Source organism: Salmo salar, chromosome ssa12 (genome assembly GCF_905237065.1).
Source record: "Salmo salar chromosome ssa12, Ssal_v3.1, whole genome shotgun sequence".
In the NCBI taxonomy this organism is placed as follows: Eukaryota; Metazoa; Chordata; class Actinopteri; order Salmoniformes; family Salmonidae; genus Salmo; species Salmo salar.
In genome coordinates, this window is record NC_059453.1 from 68,017,115 (window position 1) to 68,034,631 (window position 17,517).

Sequence of the window (17,517 nt, forward strand, 5' to 3'; positions counted from 1 at the left end):
CCTCCAGACGAGCTTCAATGCCATACAACTCTCCTTCCGTGGCCTCCAACTGCTCTTAAATACAAGTAAAACTAAATGCATGCTCTTCAACCGATCGCTGCCTGCACCTGCCCGCCCGTCCAGCATCACTACTCTGGACGGTTCTGACTTAGAATATGTGGACAACTACAAATACCTAGGTGTCTGGTTAGACTGTAAGCTCTCCTTCCAGACTCACATCAAACATCTCCAATCCAAAGTTAAATCTAGAATTGGATTCCTATTTCGCAACAAAGCATCCTTCACTCATGCTGCCAAACATACCCTCATAAAACTGACCATCCTACCGATCCTCGTCTTCGGCGATGTCATTTACAAAATAGCCTCCAATACCCTACTCAATAAATTGGATGCAGTCTATCACAGTGCCATCCGTTTTGTCACCAAAGCCCCATATACTACCCACCACTGCGACCTGTACGCTCTCGTTGGCTGGCCCTCGCTTCATACTCGTCGCCAAACCCACTGGCTCCAGGTCATCTACAAGGCCCTGCTAGGTAAAGTCCACCCTTATCTCCGCTCACTGGTCACCATAGAAGCACCCACCCGTAGCACGCGCTCCAGCAGGTATATCTCTCTGGTCACCCCCAAAGCCAATTCCTCCTTTGGCCGTCTCTCCTTCCAGTTCACTGCTGCCAATGACTGGAACGAACTACAAAAATCTCTAAAACTGGAAACACATCTCCCTCACTAGCTTTAAGCACCAGCTGTCAGAGCAGCTCACAGATCACTGCACCTGTACATAGCCCATCTATAATTTAGCCCATATATCTCCCTCTTCCCCTACTGTATTTATTTAGCTCCTTTGCACCCCATTATTTCTATTTCTACTTTGCACTTTCTTCCACTACAAATCTACCATTCCAGTGTTTTACTTGCTATATTGTATTTACTTTGCCACCATGGCCTTTTTTGCCTTTACCTCCCTTATCTCACCTCATTTGCTCACATTGTATATAGACTTATTTTTCTACTGTATTATTGACTGTATGTTTGTTTTACTCCATGTGTTGTTGTATGTGTCAAACTGCTTTGCTTTATCTTGGCCAGGTCGCAATTGTAAATGAGAACTTGTTCTCAACTTGTCTACCTGGTTAAATAAAGGTGAAATAAAAATAAATAAAATAAAAAATCTTAATCCTGTATTGATGCTTTGATTGTTTGACGGTTTGTCTGAGGGCATAGCGGGATTTCTTATAAGCGTCGGGATTAGTCTCCCGCTCCTTGAAAGCGACAGCTCTAGCCTTTAGCTCGATTCTGATGTTGCCTGTAATCCATGGCTTCTGGTTGGGATGATATCTTGGTAGATAGTGTGGTCTACAACTTATCATAAGGTACTCAACCTCAGGCGGGCAATACCTCGAGACTTCTTTAATATTAGACATCGCATATCAGCTGTTATTGACAAATAGACACACACCCCCACCCCTTGTTTTACCAGAGGCAGCATCTCTGTTCTGCCGGTGCATGGAAAATCCTGCTAGCTCTATATTGTCCGTATCGTCGTTCAGCCACGTTTCGTGAAACATAAAATGTTACAGTTTTTGATGTCCCGTTGGTAGGATAATCTTAATCCTAGATTATCCAAGATTCTCAGAAGGCTGCCCGATCTGAGGCCCATTTTCCGGCGTCTTTCGTCACGCAAAAGACGTGGATATGGGCCTGTTCCAGTGAAAGCAGGATATCCTTCTCGTCGAACTCGTTAAAGGAAAAGGTTTCTTCCAGTCCGCGATGAGTAATCGCAGTTCTGATGTCCAGAAGTTATTTTTGGTCATAAGAGACAGTAGCAGAAACATTATGTACACAATAAGTAAAAAAAAACAAAAAAAACAGCTAAACAAAAAAACTAACAAAATAGCACAATTGTTTGGGAGAAGGTAAAACGTTAGCCATGTTCTTTTGCGCCATCTTGATACATTTCCACGTGTTTCCACGTTTATTAGCTTTGCAAAGCGAATTAATGTCCAAATCGTGAAAATAAGACCTGTGCAATGTTGTGCGCAAACTTTCCAACATCATGGCACTTATTTGTGGTTTGAAAGCGCGAATATCCGTCGGAAATCCAACCTGAAACTCTTTACCTAGGTGTCAATTTACCCAACCTAATCGCCCTCTATTAGCGCCATATGGCCTTCTGGTGTAACAAAATGCAAATACACTGTCCGTGTGATCGAGGCGTAAAGGAAATACCGCAGTGCATTCTGGTATAGCATATACAGCGAGAGGTCAGAGGAACGTCAGAATCCTCAAGATGTCGGTTGTTTGTCTCTCGTCCTTGGGTCGCTGTAGCGCCGTGGCATTCCGTTCTTCCGCCGGAATGGTGGTAAGGCTGTGTTAAATATGTCTGTGTCCATTTTAACGATTACCTAAACTGAATGTGCTATGTTGATCGTTTCGAACGACATGCGCTTGTCAGCTAGTTATCTAGCTGCTTGCTTCGTCCCTCAACGAACTATTGTTTACTGACCGCTCGTTGCGGAAGCTGCCGTAGCCTGGCGTACTTGATCAACCAAATCTAAACTATTCGGTTTCACCAATATAACGTTTCCAGTCAACGGGCATATTCAGTATCTCCAGGAACAAAACGTACGATTGTGTGGAACGTGTCATTCGCTATCAAATAAGCGTTTTAAACACGCTTTTATCCAGAGTGTCCCATTTGCCGCCTGTGGTGGGTGGGCTGTCATTGTAGTCCATTTTAGACCATGAAGTCACGCGAGAGTAAACTACAACAAAATCTCCCACTTCTACAGCCGGAAAATGGGAGACCCGTGATAACGTGTTTTAAACGCTTATTTGATAGCGAAGGACACATTGAATCGTAAGTGTTGTTCCTGTTGAATATGCCTCTGACTGGAAACGATATTTTTGTGAAACCGAATAGTTTAGATTTAGTTAATCAAGGGTTGATCACACCTACAGCATAATAGCACAAAATAGTATGCAGCATAGATACGGTACCAGTCAAAAGTTGACACACCTACTCATTCCAGGTTTTAAAAAAATAATACTATTCTACATTGTAGAATAATAGTGAAGATATCAAAACTCTGAAGTAACACATGGAATCATGTAGTAACCAAAAAAGTGTTAAACAAATCAAAATGTATTTTATATTTGAGATTTTTGAAAGTAGCCACCCTTTGCCTTAATGACAGCTTTGCACACTCTTGGCATTCTCTCAAACAGCTTCATGAGGTAGTTACCTGGAATGCATTTCAATTAACAGGTGTGCCTTAAGTTAATTTGTGGAATTTCTTTCCTTAATGCGTTTGAGCCAAGGTAGGGGTGGTATACAGAAGATGGTATTTTTTCCATATTATGGCAAGAACAGCTCAAATAAGTAAAGAGAAACAACATTCCATCATTACTTTAAGACATGAAGGTCAGTCAATGTGGAACATTTCAAGAACTTTGAAAGTTTCTTCAAGTACAGTCGCCAAAACATCAAGCGCTATGATGAAACTGGCTCATGAGGACCGTCACAGGAAAGGAAGACCCAGAGTTACCTCTGCTGCAGAGGATAAGTTCATTAGTTACCAGCCTCAGAAATTGCATCCCAAATAAATGCTTCAGAGTTCAAGTAATACACATTTCAACATCAACTGTTCAGAGGAGACTGCGTGAATCAGGCCTTCATGGTCGAATTGCTGCAAACAAACCATTACTAAAGGACAACCGTAAGAAGAAGAGACTTGCTTGGGCCAAGAAACACGAGCAATGGACATTAGTCTGATTCCTTTGGTCTGATTCCAAGTTTTAGATTTTTGGTTCCAACCGCCGTGTCTTTATGAGACGCAGAGTAGGTGAACGGATGATGTCCACATGTGCGGTTCCCACAGTGAAGCGTGGAGGAGGTGGTGTGGGGGTGCTTTGCTGGTGACACTGTGATGTATTTAGAATTCATGGCACACTTAACCAGGAAGGCTACCACAGCATTCTGCAGCGATACACCATCCCATCTGGTTTGCACTTAGTGGGACTATCATTTGTTTTTCAACAAGACAATGGCCTCCACAATCCACCGACCTCAACCCAATTGAGATGATTTGGGATGAGTTGGACCACAGAGTGAAGGAAAAGCAGCCAACAAGTGCTCAGCATATGTGGAAACTCCTTCAAGACTGTTGGAAAAGCATTCCAGGTGAAGTTGGTTGAGAGAATGCCATGTGTGTAATTGCGTGCAGTTGCTGGCGATTCTTTGGATGGAAAAATCTGTAGTTTTGATAAAACAACGACTGAGCTCCAGTCCTCACACACCAGTCACTGGTCAACTCCATTGTAAATCGTTAAGTTTAATCGGCTAGTGTCAGAGCTGACAGTAAGCAAAGACTTGTGAATGTTTTAGCAGCCGCTGCCAAAATAGTACGGTAATGTTAACAGGATGGCCGACTTTGCTTAGTCCTTTTAAAGGCACTTTTGCGCTATTGTTTGATCTTGCTTCATCTCTTTTTTGTCAATATTTCATATTGTGTCCATTGGAGATAGTGGTATTGTTCACATGTTTAAAATGAAGTAAATACATTATGTGCGTAATGAGTTGGGTTAGTGGTGTAAGGTTAGATGATCCTGTAACTTGATGTTATGTGATCTGTAGGGGGACGGTATGGGAATGGCACAATGTCTGACCTTGCTCCACCGGGTATTACGTTTCCTCTGATGTAGCATCAGCTTACCCTTCCCCATATCCTGACCTCAGATCATTGTCTAGGTGGGGCAACTTCACCCAACTCCCTCAAATACCTTCTATACACCTACTCTCTGTGATGGACTAACGTTAAACTATTCACTCAACACTGTTTCTACAATCATCATACCAGGAACATTGTGTTGTCATTCATGTGGTTTGTTATGACACGCATGGTAGAAGCAGTCCTCACTCACCTGTCTTACTGTTAGGCGGTTCGGTATGCCCAGACAGCAGCGGCCACAGCCCCACAGCCTAGAATCAAGAAGTTCCAGGTGTACCGCTGGGACCCAGACACGGTTGGGGACAAGCCCCGCATGCAGACCTTTGAGATTGACCTCAACACGTAAGTACAGCCCGCCTTATCAACTGCACACTTCCATTAGGTTGTTGGAACAAGGACTTTGTCATTTATTGAACGTTATCACAAACCACGTTTCCATCCACACTTTGTGAGTAAAGTCATGCCGTATAAAAGTATGATGGAAACAGGAAGTGTTGGTAGAATTTTTAATAAATGTCGACAGACAATTTTGTTAATTCGACATGGTGGGATATTTTTGTCAGTAAAATTAATTATGCAACAAATTGAGGTGGAAATTATTTATTGTACAATTTCTTGGAAAAGTATGCACAGTTTAGGCTACAGGGTGATGAACTTGATGCTCCTTTCCAATACAGTCGTGGGTGTTAATTTGTATGCTAGTGACATGATGACCGGTGCTTAAGCTGCCAAGAAACAAAAATGATCTTGCTCTTATCCATGTCATCATATAACCTAACCTGTCCAGTGCCCAATTTATCAGCGAACTGTTGTCTCGAGAGCATGCACGAAAAGCAGATTGGTCAAGTTTGCCGTTTGTCACAACAGTTTGTCTGACAACTCTATCGGTAGAGCAAAAAAATGCAATGGAAACCCATTTAACTCCTATTTTATTTATTTGGTACATGAGAACTTAAGAGCGAAAGTGTTTTTATTTTATTTGCTTAACTTCACCACTCACAGCCTTTTATGCCTCTGGTGTGGAAATGCAAAAAAAATTAAATGCACATTTTATCATATTTGAATCTGTCGCAAATTGGATGGAAACCTAGCTACTGTGCTAGATCTGTTCAGTACCGACCTCCCCTTGTATATGGTGGTGATGGAAGACTACCCCTCCTCTAGATTAGACTGGCTGGTCCTGGACAGTGGCATGTTCTGTTGACGTTCATCCTCTTTCATTTAGGAGTTTGCGACTTGGGAGTTACAGACTTCACATGTCTCAAGGCGGCCAACTATATCTCTGGATATAGTTCTCAGAAACAGAAGATCATGTTGCAGTGGCGTTCAGGGCATTGCGTATTAACTCAGATGATGACACTGTTAGAGCGAATCATGGGCACCCTTCATATGGAATTAAGGAAGATAACCCTGATACTCTGGACAGGTTCCCAGTCCTCCTCCTGTTCTTTATCTGTCCAGCCTGATTGGCTCACCTCTGGCAATGAGGCATCGTGACAAAAATACCTTGGTGTAGTATCACAAGATCACAGCATGGATATGTATAGTATGTGTCAATCCTGTTGTCATATTTCTTCAGTGTACAGCTGTCAAATCTAATTTTATTTGTCACATGCTTCATAAACTGGTGTAGACTAACAGTGAAATGCTTACTTACAGGCCCATGCCAACATGCAGGGAGAAAGAAAATAGAGAAATAATAGAAAAGTAATAATAAATATACAAAGAGTAACGATAACTTGGCTATATACATGGGGCAGAGAGAACAGTCTATGACTTGGGTGGCTGGATTGTTTGACAATTTTTTGGGGGGGGCCTTCCTCTGACACTGCCTGGTATAGAGGTCCTGGATGGCAGGGAGCTCGGCCCCAGTGATTTACTGGGTGATCCGCATTACTAGTGTCTTGCGGTCAGATGCCAAGCAGTTGCCATACCAAGCGGTGATGCAGCCAGTCAAGATGCTCTCAATGGCTCAGTTGTACAACTTTCTGAGGATCTGAGGGCCCAAGCCACATTTTTTCCCCCCAGCCACCTGACGACTGTTGGTGTGTGTGCGGACCCTGATAGGTCCTGTGTGTGTGTGTGCGGACCCTGATAGGTCCTGTGTGTGTGTGTGCGGACCCTGATAGGTCCTGTGTGTGTGTGTGCGGACCCTGATAGGTCCTGTGTGTGTGTGTGTGCGGACCCTGATAGGTCCTGTGTGTGTGTGTGTGCGGACCCTGATAGGTCCTGTGTGTGTGTGTGTGCGGACCCTGATAGGTCCTGTGTGTGTGTGCGGACCATGATAGGTCCTGTGTGTGTGTGTGTGCGGACCATGATAGGTCCTGTGTGTCTTAGGAAACAATAAGTTGACTGTCTGCTTCCCTCCTTTCCACAGCTGTGGCCCCATGGTATTAGACGCCCTCATCAAGATCAAGAATGAGATGGACGGCACTCTGACTTTCCGTCGCTCCTGCAGAGAGGGTCAGTGTGGGAAGTGGGGTTAGTTTGGGACACTGATGAATAGATTAAATTGTTGGAATGATTCTAGTAATGAATCACTAAATGTTCTGTGGGGAGTGAGAGAAGAGCTGGGATTAGTGTTCTTAAAGGTTGACTTACTGTATTTCTGTTATGCGAGGGGATTTTAGGTAGCATCAAGGTTGGAAAAAGATTGGAGAAGAGGTTGGGAGTTTGATCCCTGGGCGAGTCATACCAAAGACTGTAAAAATGGGACCCGATGTGTCTGCTTGGCACTCGGCATTAAGGAGATGGATTGGGGGTAAGGCCCTGCAATAGACTAGCGTCCTGTCCAGAGGGTGTAACTTGTACATCAAGTTGCCTCATGCTACAGAAACAGGAGATGGGCTCCTGCTCCTCTGAGCCGTTCCGGCTCACACACACCAAGGCTACTGAGGTTGGAAAGTGTGTCCAGGATGGAATTATCTAAGAACAGGATGTCCAGGGATGATACTAGGGCAGCTTAGTCCTAGTGACTATCCTCAGATGGATATGCTGTAGCCTAGGGAACTCAACACGTGCCAGTTCCTTCTACAACTTCATATAATGTCCAAGGTGAGTAATACAGTGTGTATGTGGGTTTGCTATGGATCAGGTATCTGCGGATCCTGTGCAATGAACATCAATGGAGGCAACACACTGGCCTGCCTCAACAAGATTGACACCAACACCGGCAAGGCTACCAAGATCTACCCTCTGCCACACATGTACGTGGTCAAGGATCTGGTGCCTGTGAGTATCATGACATTCCATACAAGCTCTTCACAACCTGGCTGGATTCCTTTATCCACCATCATGGCTTTCAATGGTAAAAATTGGAGTGGGTTTTGTGATCGAGTTCTGTTTTGGTTGCAGGATATGAGTAATTTCTATGCTCAGTACAAGTCGATCGAGCCCTACCTGAAGAAGAAAGATGAGACAAATGAGGGAAAGGAACAATACCATCAGACTGTGGAGGACAGACAAAAACTGGTACACCCAAAATGACCTTTGTTCAATTAGCATTGAGCATAATTTAGACATATGAACTGAGGGCTGCTATTGTGTCCATTCTGCACTCTTCTCCCTTTCCTCCTCATGACTTGATGTTTCTGTCCCTCCCAGGACGGGCTGTATGAATGTATCCTGTGCGCGTGCTGCAGCACCAGCTGTCCCAGCTACTGGTGGAATGGAGACAAGTACCTGGGACCTGCTGTCCTCATGCAGGTCTGTGTATTTGAGTTTAGACTAGTCTGAGGGAACTTTTTTTGTTTAGAGTTGTTGTATTTTGATCAACGGGACACTGATGGGTGAATGTGTGTATGCACCTTGGCCTGTTTGTGAGCTCACACGTCCGTCCTCCCTCCAGGCCTACCGCTGGATGATCGACTCGCGAGACGAGTTCACAGAGGAGCGTTTGTCCAAGCTGCAGGATCCTTTCTCCCTCTACCGCTGTCACACCATCATGAACTGCACTAAGACCTGCCCCAAGGTAACTTCAGTCTAATAAACAGCACTACTCCCTTCCAAGGGCTAACAGTAAACTTCACTGCTTACTAGCACACTTCTTCTTTCTCATTGTACTCAAATGCACCACCTCTCTCCTACCCTTACAGGGCCTTAACCCAGGGAAGGCGATTGCAGAGATTAAGAAGATGATGGCCACTTACAAGGAGAAGAAATCAGCTACTGCTTGAACCCCCCCCTTATAAATTATACTATAATTAAGATTCCCTACCAGTGGGTTCTGCTGGGCCTGCACACCTGTTAACTTCAACACCTCCACACTCTAGCACTACTGACTGACACTGGACTCCAAGGGCAATGGGTGCATGGTCCACACCGGATTGGTGTGTGTGTGTACACTAGCGTGTGTTTGTGTGTAAGAGAGAATGCATGGGTGCATACTGTATGTGAGACTTGACCCACTGACTTAAAATGGTGCATTCCTTAGTTCATATACCCATTGTTTGGTCTCGTAGGTGTGTGTGTGTGTGGGGGTGGGTTTGAGTTCAGAATGTGATGGATTCACAGATATTAAATATGTATATGATCTGCAGCTCTTCCGTCATACCTATATCTATCAGGACTCTGCTTGTAATAAATCAAATGCTTTAATGCTTGTCATTGTTTGCCTTGTTGTTACGCCTGCTTCTGAACAGATGTCTCTTTCACTTTATTTCTTTAGTAATAGTTATCACCTCTCGGCTTTATCAGCACCTTCATTGAGTGGTGGGATTCTTTGTACAGCATTTGAATGGTGATGGGTTTTTAGGATCAGCTAAATACTCAAAATAAAAAAAATACTGAACGTGTGCTACAGTGGGTAGCGCCGTAATTTCAATCTATATCCTCTAGGTGTCAGTCTTTCACATACTTAACTGGAGTTGAGTGAAAAGGAAGAACAAGGACGCTGTCCAAAAAAAGCCCCTTCAGTGTACGCAATTTGGCGAGTCTCCCGAAGCCTATTGTTGGGCATGCCATAAATGCACCATGGAAAATTAGTCAATAAAATAGAATCATGAATGTATCTACTATTTTTAAATGGCACAAGTTGTCACACGGTACTGCCCTGCTAATTGATTGTCCCCTATCATGAACAATGACGTGGACAATCAAAATCATACACGAAAAATGATATGCCTTGAGATCAATTGTGTGTCTACGGTCTACTGCTTTAAAACATCCCTATTTATCCATCATTGAGGGTTAGGGGGTTTATGTGCAGTCAGTGCCATGGTCTTCTGTCTGGTTGGTGGGGGTCGGCGAGGTGACCGACAGAGGCGGGAGAGGGGGCTTGAAGGCGGGGCGCTACAATGTGGCGTTCGGTCAGAAGTTGCTGAAGACGGATGCATGAGACTTGCGGATCGCCGGAGCTAAATTCAAATAGAGGTAAGAACTGCAAGTTGTTTAAATTAATATATTTAAATATGAAATAATTGCAGTATTCACATGTATTTGTAAGCATGTCAGCTTATTTTGATTACTTTGAATTTTGACCATTAATCAAAGACCAGGGAGTTGGGCTACATTTCTTAACGTTTACCATGTGTCAGAGTGGTGTGGATTTTTGATCACTTATCAATTATTTGAAATATGCATATTTGTATCCATCATCAGTATCGCGTTATAGGCCTACCTAAAGAAAACTATAAAATACAAAGTCTACAAGTTCAATAATAGCATGCAAGCAGTGGTGACCTGTCAACTAAACTGATTGTCTTTTACAATTCACGACATGATTGGGCCTCATATGTAGTTATTCAACAGGTACTTAAATCTTTCATTTATTCAGATTGTTATAGGTTGACATGAGGTTGTCTGTTGTCTGTTTACACAGTTGTGGAGAATGGGGCAATCTGCAATCCAGGGGGTGGGGTTATAGCTGGGGGCAATGACAATACAATGGAGAGGGGCTGGCCAACATAAATAAAATGAGAGGACAAGGGAGAAAAAGAATGCGGACTAATGGGGGGTTGTTAAGAGGAGAGGGGGAGGAGATTGGAGGCAGGGGAAGAGATGGAGAGAGAAATCAAATGTTTTTACATAGTGCTTGAAAACACAAACTGTGTTTAGTAGGAGGAGGCATGAAGAGAGGGAGCTCTCCCTCTTCATGTTTGCATTGTTCCCAAGTCCCCATTCTTTGGGGGAGGGGGTCAGTTAGGGCTGGGGAGAGGGGGGAAATGGGGTTGAGGAGGAGGGTGTAATAGCTCCCAGATGTGTGCTGTGAAAACATATGGTTTCCGATAGCCACTGGGATGCACAAGAGGAATATCTGAACACACACACACTTTGGTGACATATACCTTCATACATACACGTACACTCTGAAACACTACAGCCAGACCTCATAGTATGAAACCTTAAATGTGATGATACTCACACATACACACACTGATGATCACATGATGGCACACTCAGTGCACAAAAAACACACAAGCTAGACTGTCTGATTGTGTGCAGTACAGAAGGGGAGAAGTATTTGTTCATTCCACAAGGAAAGTAGCCTAATATTGTGGTCTGCACAGTTACTTATAAGCAGTCTAGTTAGAAAAACTGTTCTCTGTGCCAATTGTTCCCAACTGAATGTGAGTTGTTGCCGTTTATAAATGGTTTATGAACTTTACCGTGCCATTGTCATGTACTTGAAAACTGTAATAAGCATTGGAGGGGGGTCTTATTGCAGCAGAGTACTGCTATCCTCTGAGAATACAGTCCTCTCTCTCTCTTCACTAATGCCCCCTTCCTCACTCTCTCTCTCTCTCTCTGTCTTTTTGGCGTGGCATACAGTGGTCATACTGTACGAACTCAACCTGGCCAGCTCTCTGCTTGTTAGAGAGAGAGGAGTAGAGAGGGGGAGGGGTTCAGGGAAATGACAAGAGAGGGCGACATAGAGGAAATGAGAGACGTGGAGAGAGGAATATGGAAGATGGGGAGAGAAGGAGGGGTGGGGTGGAGGGGCTCAGTGGTTCTTTTCCTGGAATTTAGCCCCTGGTCTGTCTGCTTTAGAGTGTTTCGTAGTGGAATGGAGAAAAGGAGAAAAACAGAGGGATTGTTAAGAAAGACAGACACATTCTTGCTGTCAAAGTTTTCCTTTTTTCCCCTGACTGTTTGGGGCCAGGGGAGGGCAGAGTGGAGGGTAAAAGAGAGAGGGAAGAGGTGAGGTCAGAATGCAGGATAGCAGAGAGATGGAAGGGAAAAGACAAGAGTCCCATGGGTAAAAGACTGTCACAGTTGGGAGTCTGAAAAACGACACAGAAATACATCTATGACACTGCGTAGACTATGTAACAGATGTGTGTTTCTGTATCACTTGGAATCAGTAACCCTTTGAAAATGTATACAGTCTTCTCTCTCCTCCTCAGTGTCAGTCTACCTCCACACAGACAGCGATCATGAGAGTCCTCCTACTGCTCTCCATGCCAGGTGAGTCCAGCACAGTCACACTGAACACTGCATAATATACACAACACTCGAATGTACACAAAACAGTAGACTAACCCAATAAACATTCTATACAACAAAACACTTGTCCAGCACCTTTGCCTAAACATTTAGGCAACTTTGCCTCAACAGTCCTCCTGCTAGCTCAGCCCCCCCTCTACCAAGAACCATTTCCTTTCCTGGGTGAGTTCATCCATGTCATTATTACACTGTTTGTCCACGTGTACAAACACACCGTGACTCAGTACTGTCTCTTCACGTGGGCATTATTTCATGTCTTTTGCCTACCCACCCCAAGAGTATTCCATGTCAAATTTACCATTTTACCCGGTAGATGGAAACATTGAATGTCCTGTGTATTGTAATTTGTCTATTGTAAATACTTCAATGACCACTTACTATGTCAGCATTTGCTAACATCTTGAATATGAAGTCATGCACAAAGACAATCTACCGTACATTTCCTCCCAATTTTAAAAGCAGGTGGTCGATGTTATATTCTTGCAAGACTTGCAACGTTTTATGCGAAATCCCCACTGTGCTTGAGAAGATCTGTTATTCATCTGTCACACATAAAGGGTTGCTTGCCTGTCTGTCAGCCTGCCTGCTGTACATTTATCACAATGTATTTATCAGCATTTATCAGTCAATGTAAAAACGGAATATCTCATACTGTGCCTTTAATTTTGCTTCACAGAGGACTATGGCCCTGATTATTTCCCAGGTAAGATACTGTGTGATCTTGTTACCTATTCTACTCCTGTAGTATCATTAGTTTTGATAGACTGATGTAGAGAGCTTCTTTGCCCATTGGTGATGTACTGAAAGTCCCGCTCAGTACCTCATTTTCCTTGAGAGAATTCAGCAATTCCCTTGTTGCTCTCCATCTCTCTCTCCCTCTTCTTCTTGCTCTCTTTTTCTCCCTCTTCTTCTCTCTTCACCCCTCCCTATCAGATAATCCTGACACGGATGTCCAGCAGCAGGTTCTGTTAAAGGTTCCCCAAACGTTGCCTGGTCCCGAACGTCCTGGTCTGTTTGGTACTCACACCTTTCATTATCTACTATTCAACATTTATTATCAACTGGTATGTTCAACATCTATATCCGCTGTCCTGTTCTTCTGTCGTATTAGCAGGGTTATTCCATTCAAATGTTAGTTTCTGATTTGTTTCAGCGCAAGAGACAGAGCCCACAGAACCTGGCCCCCTAGGTAAAAAACAGCGAGGGAGGGTCCGTGTGTATAGTTGTTGATGGATGACTGACTTGGACTATTATGCTGTGTGTAGATGATTGTGTTGGATGGCTCATATGTTTTGTGTTGTGTAGATTGTCGAGAGGAGCAGTACCCCTGTACCAGACTCTACTCTGTTCACAAACCATGCAAACAGTGTCTGAATAGCCTCTGCTTCTACAGGTCTGATATTGCACACCAAACCCTTAACTTATCTTGTTATCATGATAGCATTGAACATGGATTATAAAGTGTTCAACATCACACTGTAACACCGTTCCTCTCTCCTCAGCTTGCGAAGGGTGTATGTGATCAACAAGGAGGTGTGTGTCAGGACTGTGTGTGCGCATGAAGAGCTGCTAAGAGGTGAGGTGTTCTTGTATACGATGCACATCCAGCTGTCCCCACTAAAGAAACACACACACCCGTTCAGTTTTGTATTCACCTCTGTGAAGGACAAAACCTGTAACACTTCTCTCTCTCTGTAGCTGACATGTGCCGTGACCAGTTCTCTCGTTGTGGTGTAGCTGCGGTGAGTGGCCAGTGTGGGTCACTGGGGAGCAGCTGTGGGAAGAGCTGTGGAGGGTGTTGAGAACATGGGGCACATCAGAGAACACCAGCCCAAATACTGCCACATCTCTAGGGTCCACATCCCACCTCCTTCCCATCCCATTTTCTGTTTAATCTTTGACTGTATTCCACATACTTTTTGGTACCAAAGAACTCCCATGTTTCTTCTCGTCTCTCCTCCCTTTCAGAATTACATACATAATGAGAAGTGGGATCAGTAGAACGTGTGTATGGATAAATATATATATTCTTTTATACTCAACAGAACATTGATGACTGTATAACGTCACTGGTGCTATAAAATCACTACCACACTGGTGCTAAGGAATGGAAATCAGCAATCAGAGAGGCACATAAAAAAAGCAACATTTGTATCTTGTTTTTTCTGCCTAATTTTACCCTATATTCTAAATCATTGTGTGATGTTTGTTGTTTACTATACCTGTGTTGAAAAGCAGTCATAGTAATGACGGGACAGCCAGAGTGACAGCTACTGCTTACTGACCTCAACAACAGAGGCATTAGCAAAACTCAGTCATCCATAACCATCCCACTGCCTTGGCACTGACTGGGTGGCAAGCAGCGACAATCAGACTTGAAGAGACGGGTGCTGACCCCTGACCTCTCGAGTGTTATTGTGTAACATGGTCAACGTGACTAGAGCTACATTGGCTGGTGACCTTGCATAGGTTCACATCTCAGTGGCAAGAAGTGCTTTGAAAAGGCTGCTCACAAATTGTTACTGTACTACTGCTTTGTAAAACCCTTTCATTATACTGGAGAAAAAAATAAATGTTTTTTTTACTACAACTTTACCTTGGTGTGACTAATTCTGATGAGTTGGATTGTTTGTGCTTTATGTGGATCAAACAAACAAGCAGTGTAGTCAAAGATTCTTTATCAACATTAATTTCTTACAGATACACAACTGTTCTCTCGTTTCAATTCCCTTACAAACATGATTGATGCATGTGCTTCCATCCTCTAAACATCATCCTGATAACTATCATAAATGTACCTCGATATGTGCTATTCCTAGTTAGTTACAAGTATATCAATCTAAATTCACAAACTGATATACATAACTATTTAACAGTCTTATGGCTTGGGAGTAGAATCTGTTCAGGGTCCTGTTGCGTCCAGACTTTGTGCATCGGTACTGCTTGTCATGTGGTAGCAGAGAGAACCGTTTGACTTGGCTGGCTGAATTGTTTGACAATTTTTTGGGGCCTTCCTCTAACACCGCCTGGTATAGAGGTCCTAGATAGCAGGGAGCTTGGCCCCAGTGATTTACTGGGCGATCCACACTGCTCTGTGTAGCGCCTTGCGGTCAGATGCCAAGCAGTTGCCATACCAAGCGGTGATGCAGCCAGTCAAGATGCTCTCAATGGCTCAGCTGTACAACTTTCTGAGGATCTGAGGGCCCAAGCCACATTTTCTCAGCCTCCTGAGGGGAAGACGCGTCGTCGTGCCCTCTTCACGACTTGGTGCGTGTGGACCATGATAGATCCTGTGTGTTTGTATATCACAAACTGATATACATAAATGTCACATCATTTGCTCTACATATAATAGTGTCTATTTGTCCAGACAAAATAGTTGGTTCAATCTCAACCAAATACTAGCAAGATGGACAGTACAGTAGTTCCTTCATATGGCCGATCAATTTGTTGCCTAGTGCTCAAACAGTGACTCAGACTCAGTTCTCCCTTTGTATTCTGTTCTGCTGGTGTGTGTGTGTGGGAGGGAATCCAGGCCAACTGTATACTGGCAGCTGAGGATCTCATTCCTCCTCTGTTGTACTGGATTACACTTCTATCATCCAGTCTCCTCCTGTGGTATCGCTGACTTTCTCCCTGAGTAGGAGAGGCGTGTGTCAAATCATAGGAGATGATGATTGGATATTGGTTCTTGGAGCTGTTAGTGGGCTGTAGTACCCATGGAGGGACACAGGTGAACTGCTCAGTTCCCCCCAGACATCAGGGAGGTGGGTAGAGATGGCTGCCTCCGCCTCATCTCCTGCTGCAGCTGCTCCTTCAGAGTGGATACCTGTGGGACGGACAAACAGACAGACGAGGTCAGGGACAGACATTAAGGGTATGTCTTCTTGCCCTTTGACCTCATGGCTGTATCTACCTGCTCCTCCAGCCCTTTGACCCGGTGGCGGTGGGCTCTCTCCCGGGCGGCCAGGGTCCTCTCTGCCTCCCTCTGGGCGACCCTCAGCCTCTCCGCCTCACGCATCACCTCGTCACGCTGCCTCACAGAGCTCTCACTCACATTGTGGGACTGCTCCATCTCAGCCAGCTGGGCCTGGATATACAGAGAAATAAATATACACAGATAAAGTGTTAGTCACTGGGCCACAGCAAGTCACAGTGTTAGTGACATGGTTTCACACTGACAAACTCAAATCCCAGACAGAGACATGTCTCAGTGTTAACAACACAGGGTTGGGGTTGTTTTCTAGACACTAACAAGAGGTATGTCAACACTACATGGGATACCATAAACACACAGCTGGTGGGGCTGGGAGAGGTCTGACGACAAATGGTTAATAGCCCGTCTGTGGTGGTCACTTGACGTCTGCTTCTTGATTGGCTGACACAATAAAAGGAAAAGCTATTCTCATGGTTCACATGCATGACCTTGATAAATTAATCTGTTGACGAAGGATTGAAAGAGAATCTAAAATGGACTAATCAGTAATAAACACTGCCTTCGGAAAGTATTCAAACCCTAAGACTTTTTCCACATTTTGTTATGTTACAGCCTTATTCTAAAATGGATTTAAAAAAAATCCTCAGCAATCGACACACAATACCCCATAATGACAAAGCAAAAACAGGTTTTTAGACATTTTTGCAAATGTATTTGAAAATAAAAAACAAAAATACATTATTTACATAAGTATTCAGACCCTTTGCTATGAGACTCAAAATTGAGCTCAGGTGCCTCCTGTTTCCATTGATCATCCAGGTACAGATCTGGGGAAGGGTACCAACAAATGTCTACAGCATTGAAGGTCCCCAAGAACACAGTGGCCTCCATCATTCTTAAATGCAAGACGTTTGGAACCACCAAGACTCTTCCTAGAGCTGGCCGCCTGGCCAAACTGAGCAATCAGGGGAGAAGGGCCTTGGTCAGGGAGGTGACCAAAAACCAGATGGTCACTCTGACAGAGCTCTAGAGTTCCTCTGTGGAGATGGGAGGACCTTCCAGAAGGACAACCATCTCTGCAGCACTCCACCAATCAGGCCTTTATGGTAGAGTGGCCAGACGGAAGCCACTCCTCAGTAAAAGGCACATGACAGCCTGCTTGGAGTTTCCCGAAAGGCACCTAAAGACTCTCAGACCATGAGAAACAAGATTCTCTGGTCCGATGAAACCAGGATGGAACTCTTTGACCTGAATGCCAAGCGTCACTTCTGGAGGAAACCTGGCACCATCCCTACGGTGAAGCATGGTGGTGACAGCATCCTGCTATGGGGATGTTTTTCAGCGGAAGGGACTGGGAGACTAGTCAGGATCGAGGCAAAGATGAATGGATAAAGTACAGAGAGATCC

At 44.2% G+C, this 17,517-nt stretch overlaps 3 protein-coding genes across 11 annotated transcripts in view; 2 read left to right on the plus strand and 1 right to left on the minus strand.

The window, feature by feature from the left end:
• Positions 1 to 2,279: 2,279 nt before the first annotated feature.
• On the plus strand, positions 2,280 to 9,324 carry sdhb (succinate dehydrogenase complex, subunit B, iron sulfur (Ip)). Its single transcript, NM_001141694.1, is given in 8 exon segments — positions 2,280 to 2,362; positions 4,939 to 5,072; positions 7,108 to 7,193; positions 7,825 to 7,961; positions 8,085 to 8,201; positions 8,334 to 8,435; positions 8,578 to 8,700; positions 8,825 to 9,324. Coding segments are annotated over 8 exon segments (852 nt in total). The 5' UTR covers positions 2,280 to 2,290; the 3' UTR covers positions 8,906 to 9,324.
• Positions 9,325 to 9,953: 629 nt separating this feature from the next.
• On the plus strand, positions 9,954 to 14,763 carry LOC100196274 (microfibrillar-associated protein 2). 4 transcript variants are annotated; one of them, XM_014132915.2, is made up of 9 exons: positions 9,980 to 10,100; positions 12,055 to 12,134; positions 12,285 to 12,335; positions 12,850 to 12,876; positions 13,107 to 13,190; positions 13,327 to 13,362; positions 13,479 to 13,566; positions 13,676 to 13,749; positions 13,872 to 14,763. In XM_014132915.2, the coding sequence occupies exons 2-9, from the start codon at positions 12,104 to 12,106 to the stop codon at positions 13,973 to 13,975; spliced, it is 495 nt and encodes a 164-aa protein (XP_013988390.1). In that variant the 5' UTR covers positions 9,980 to 10,100; positions 12,055 to 12,103; the 3' UTR covers positions 13,976 to 14,763.
• A 71-nt stretch (positions 14,764 to 14,834) lies between these two features.
• Positions 14,835 to 17,517, minus strand: part of LOC106565640 (rootletin) — a 48,825-nt gene continuing 46,142 nt past the window's right edge. For all 6 annotated transcript variants that reach the window (XM_014132968.2, XM_014132969.1, XM_014132966.1 and 3 more), the window contains 2 exons: positions 16,090 to 16,263; positions 14,835 to 16,002 (listed from right to left, as the gene is read on the minus strand). In XM_014132968.2, the coding sequence (XP_013988443.1) occupies positions 15,916 to 16,002; positions 16,090 to 16,263 (261 nt within the window). In that variant the 3' untranslated portion in view covers positions 14,835 to 15,915. The remainder of the gene's footprint in view (positions 16,003 to 16,089; positions 16,264 to 17,517) is intronic.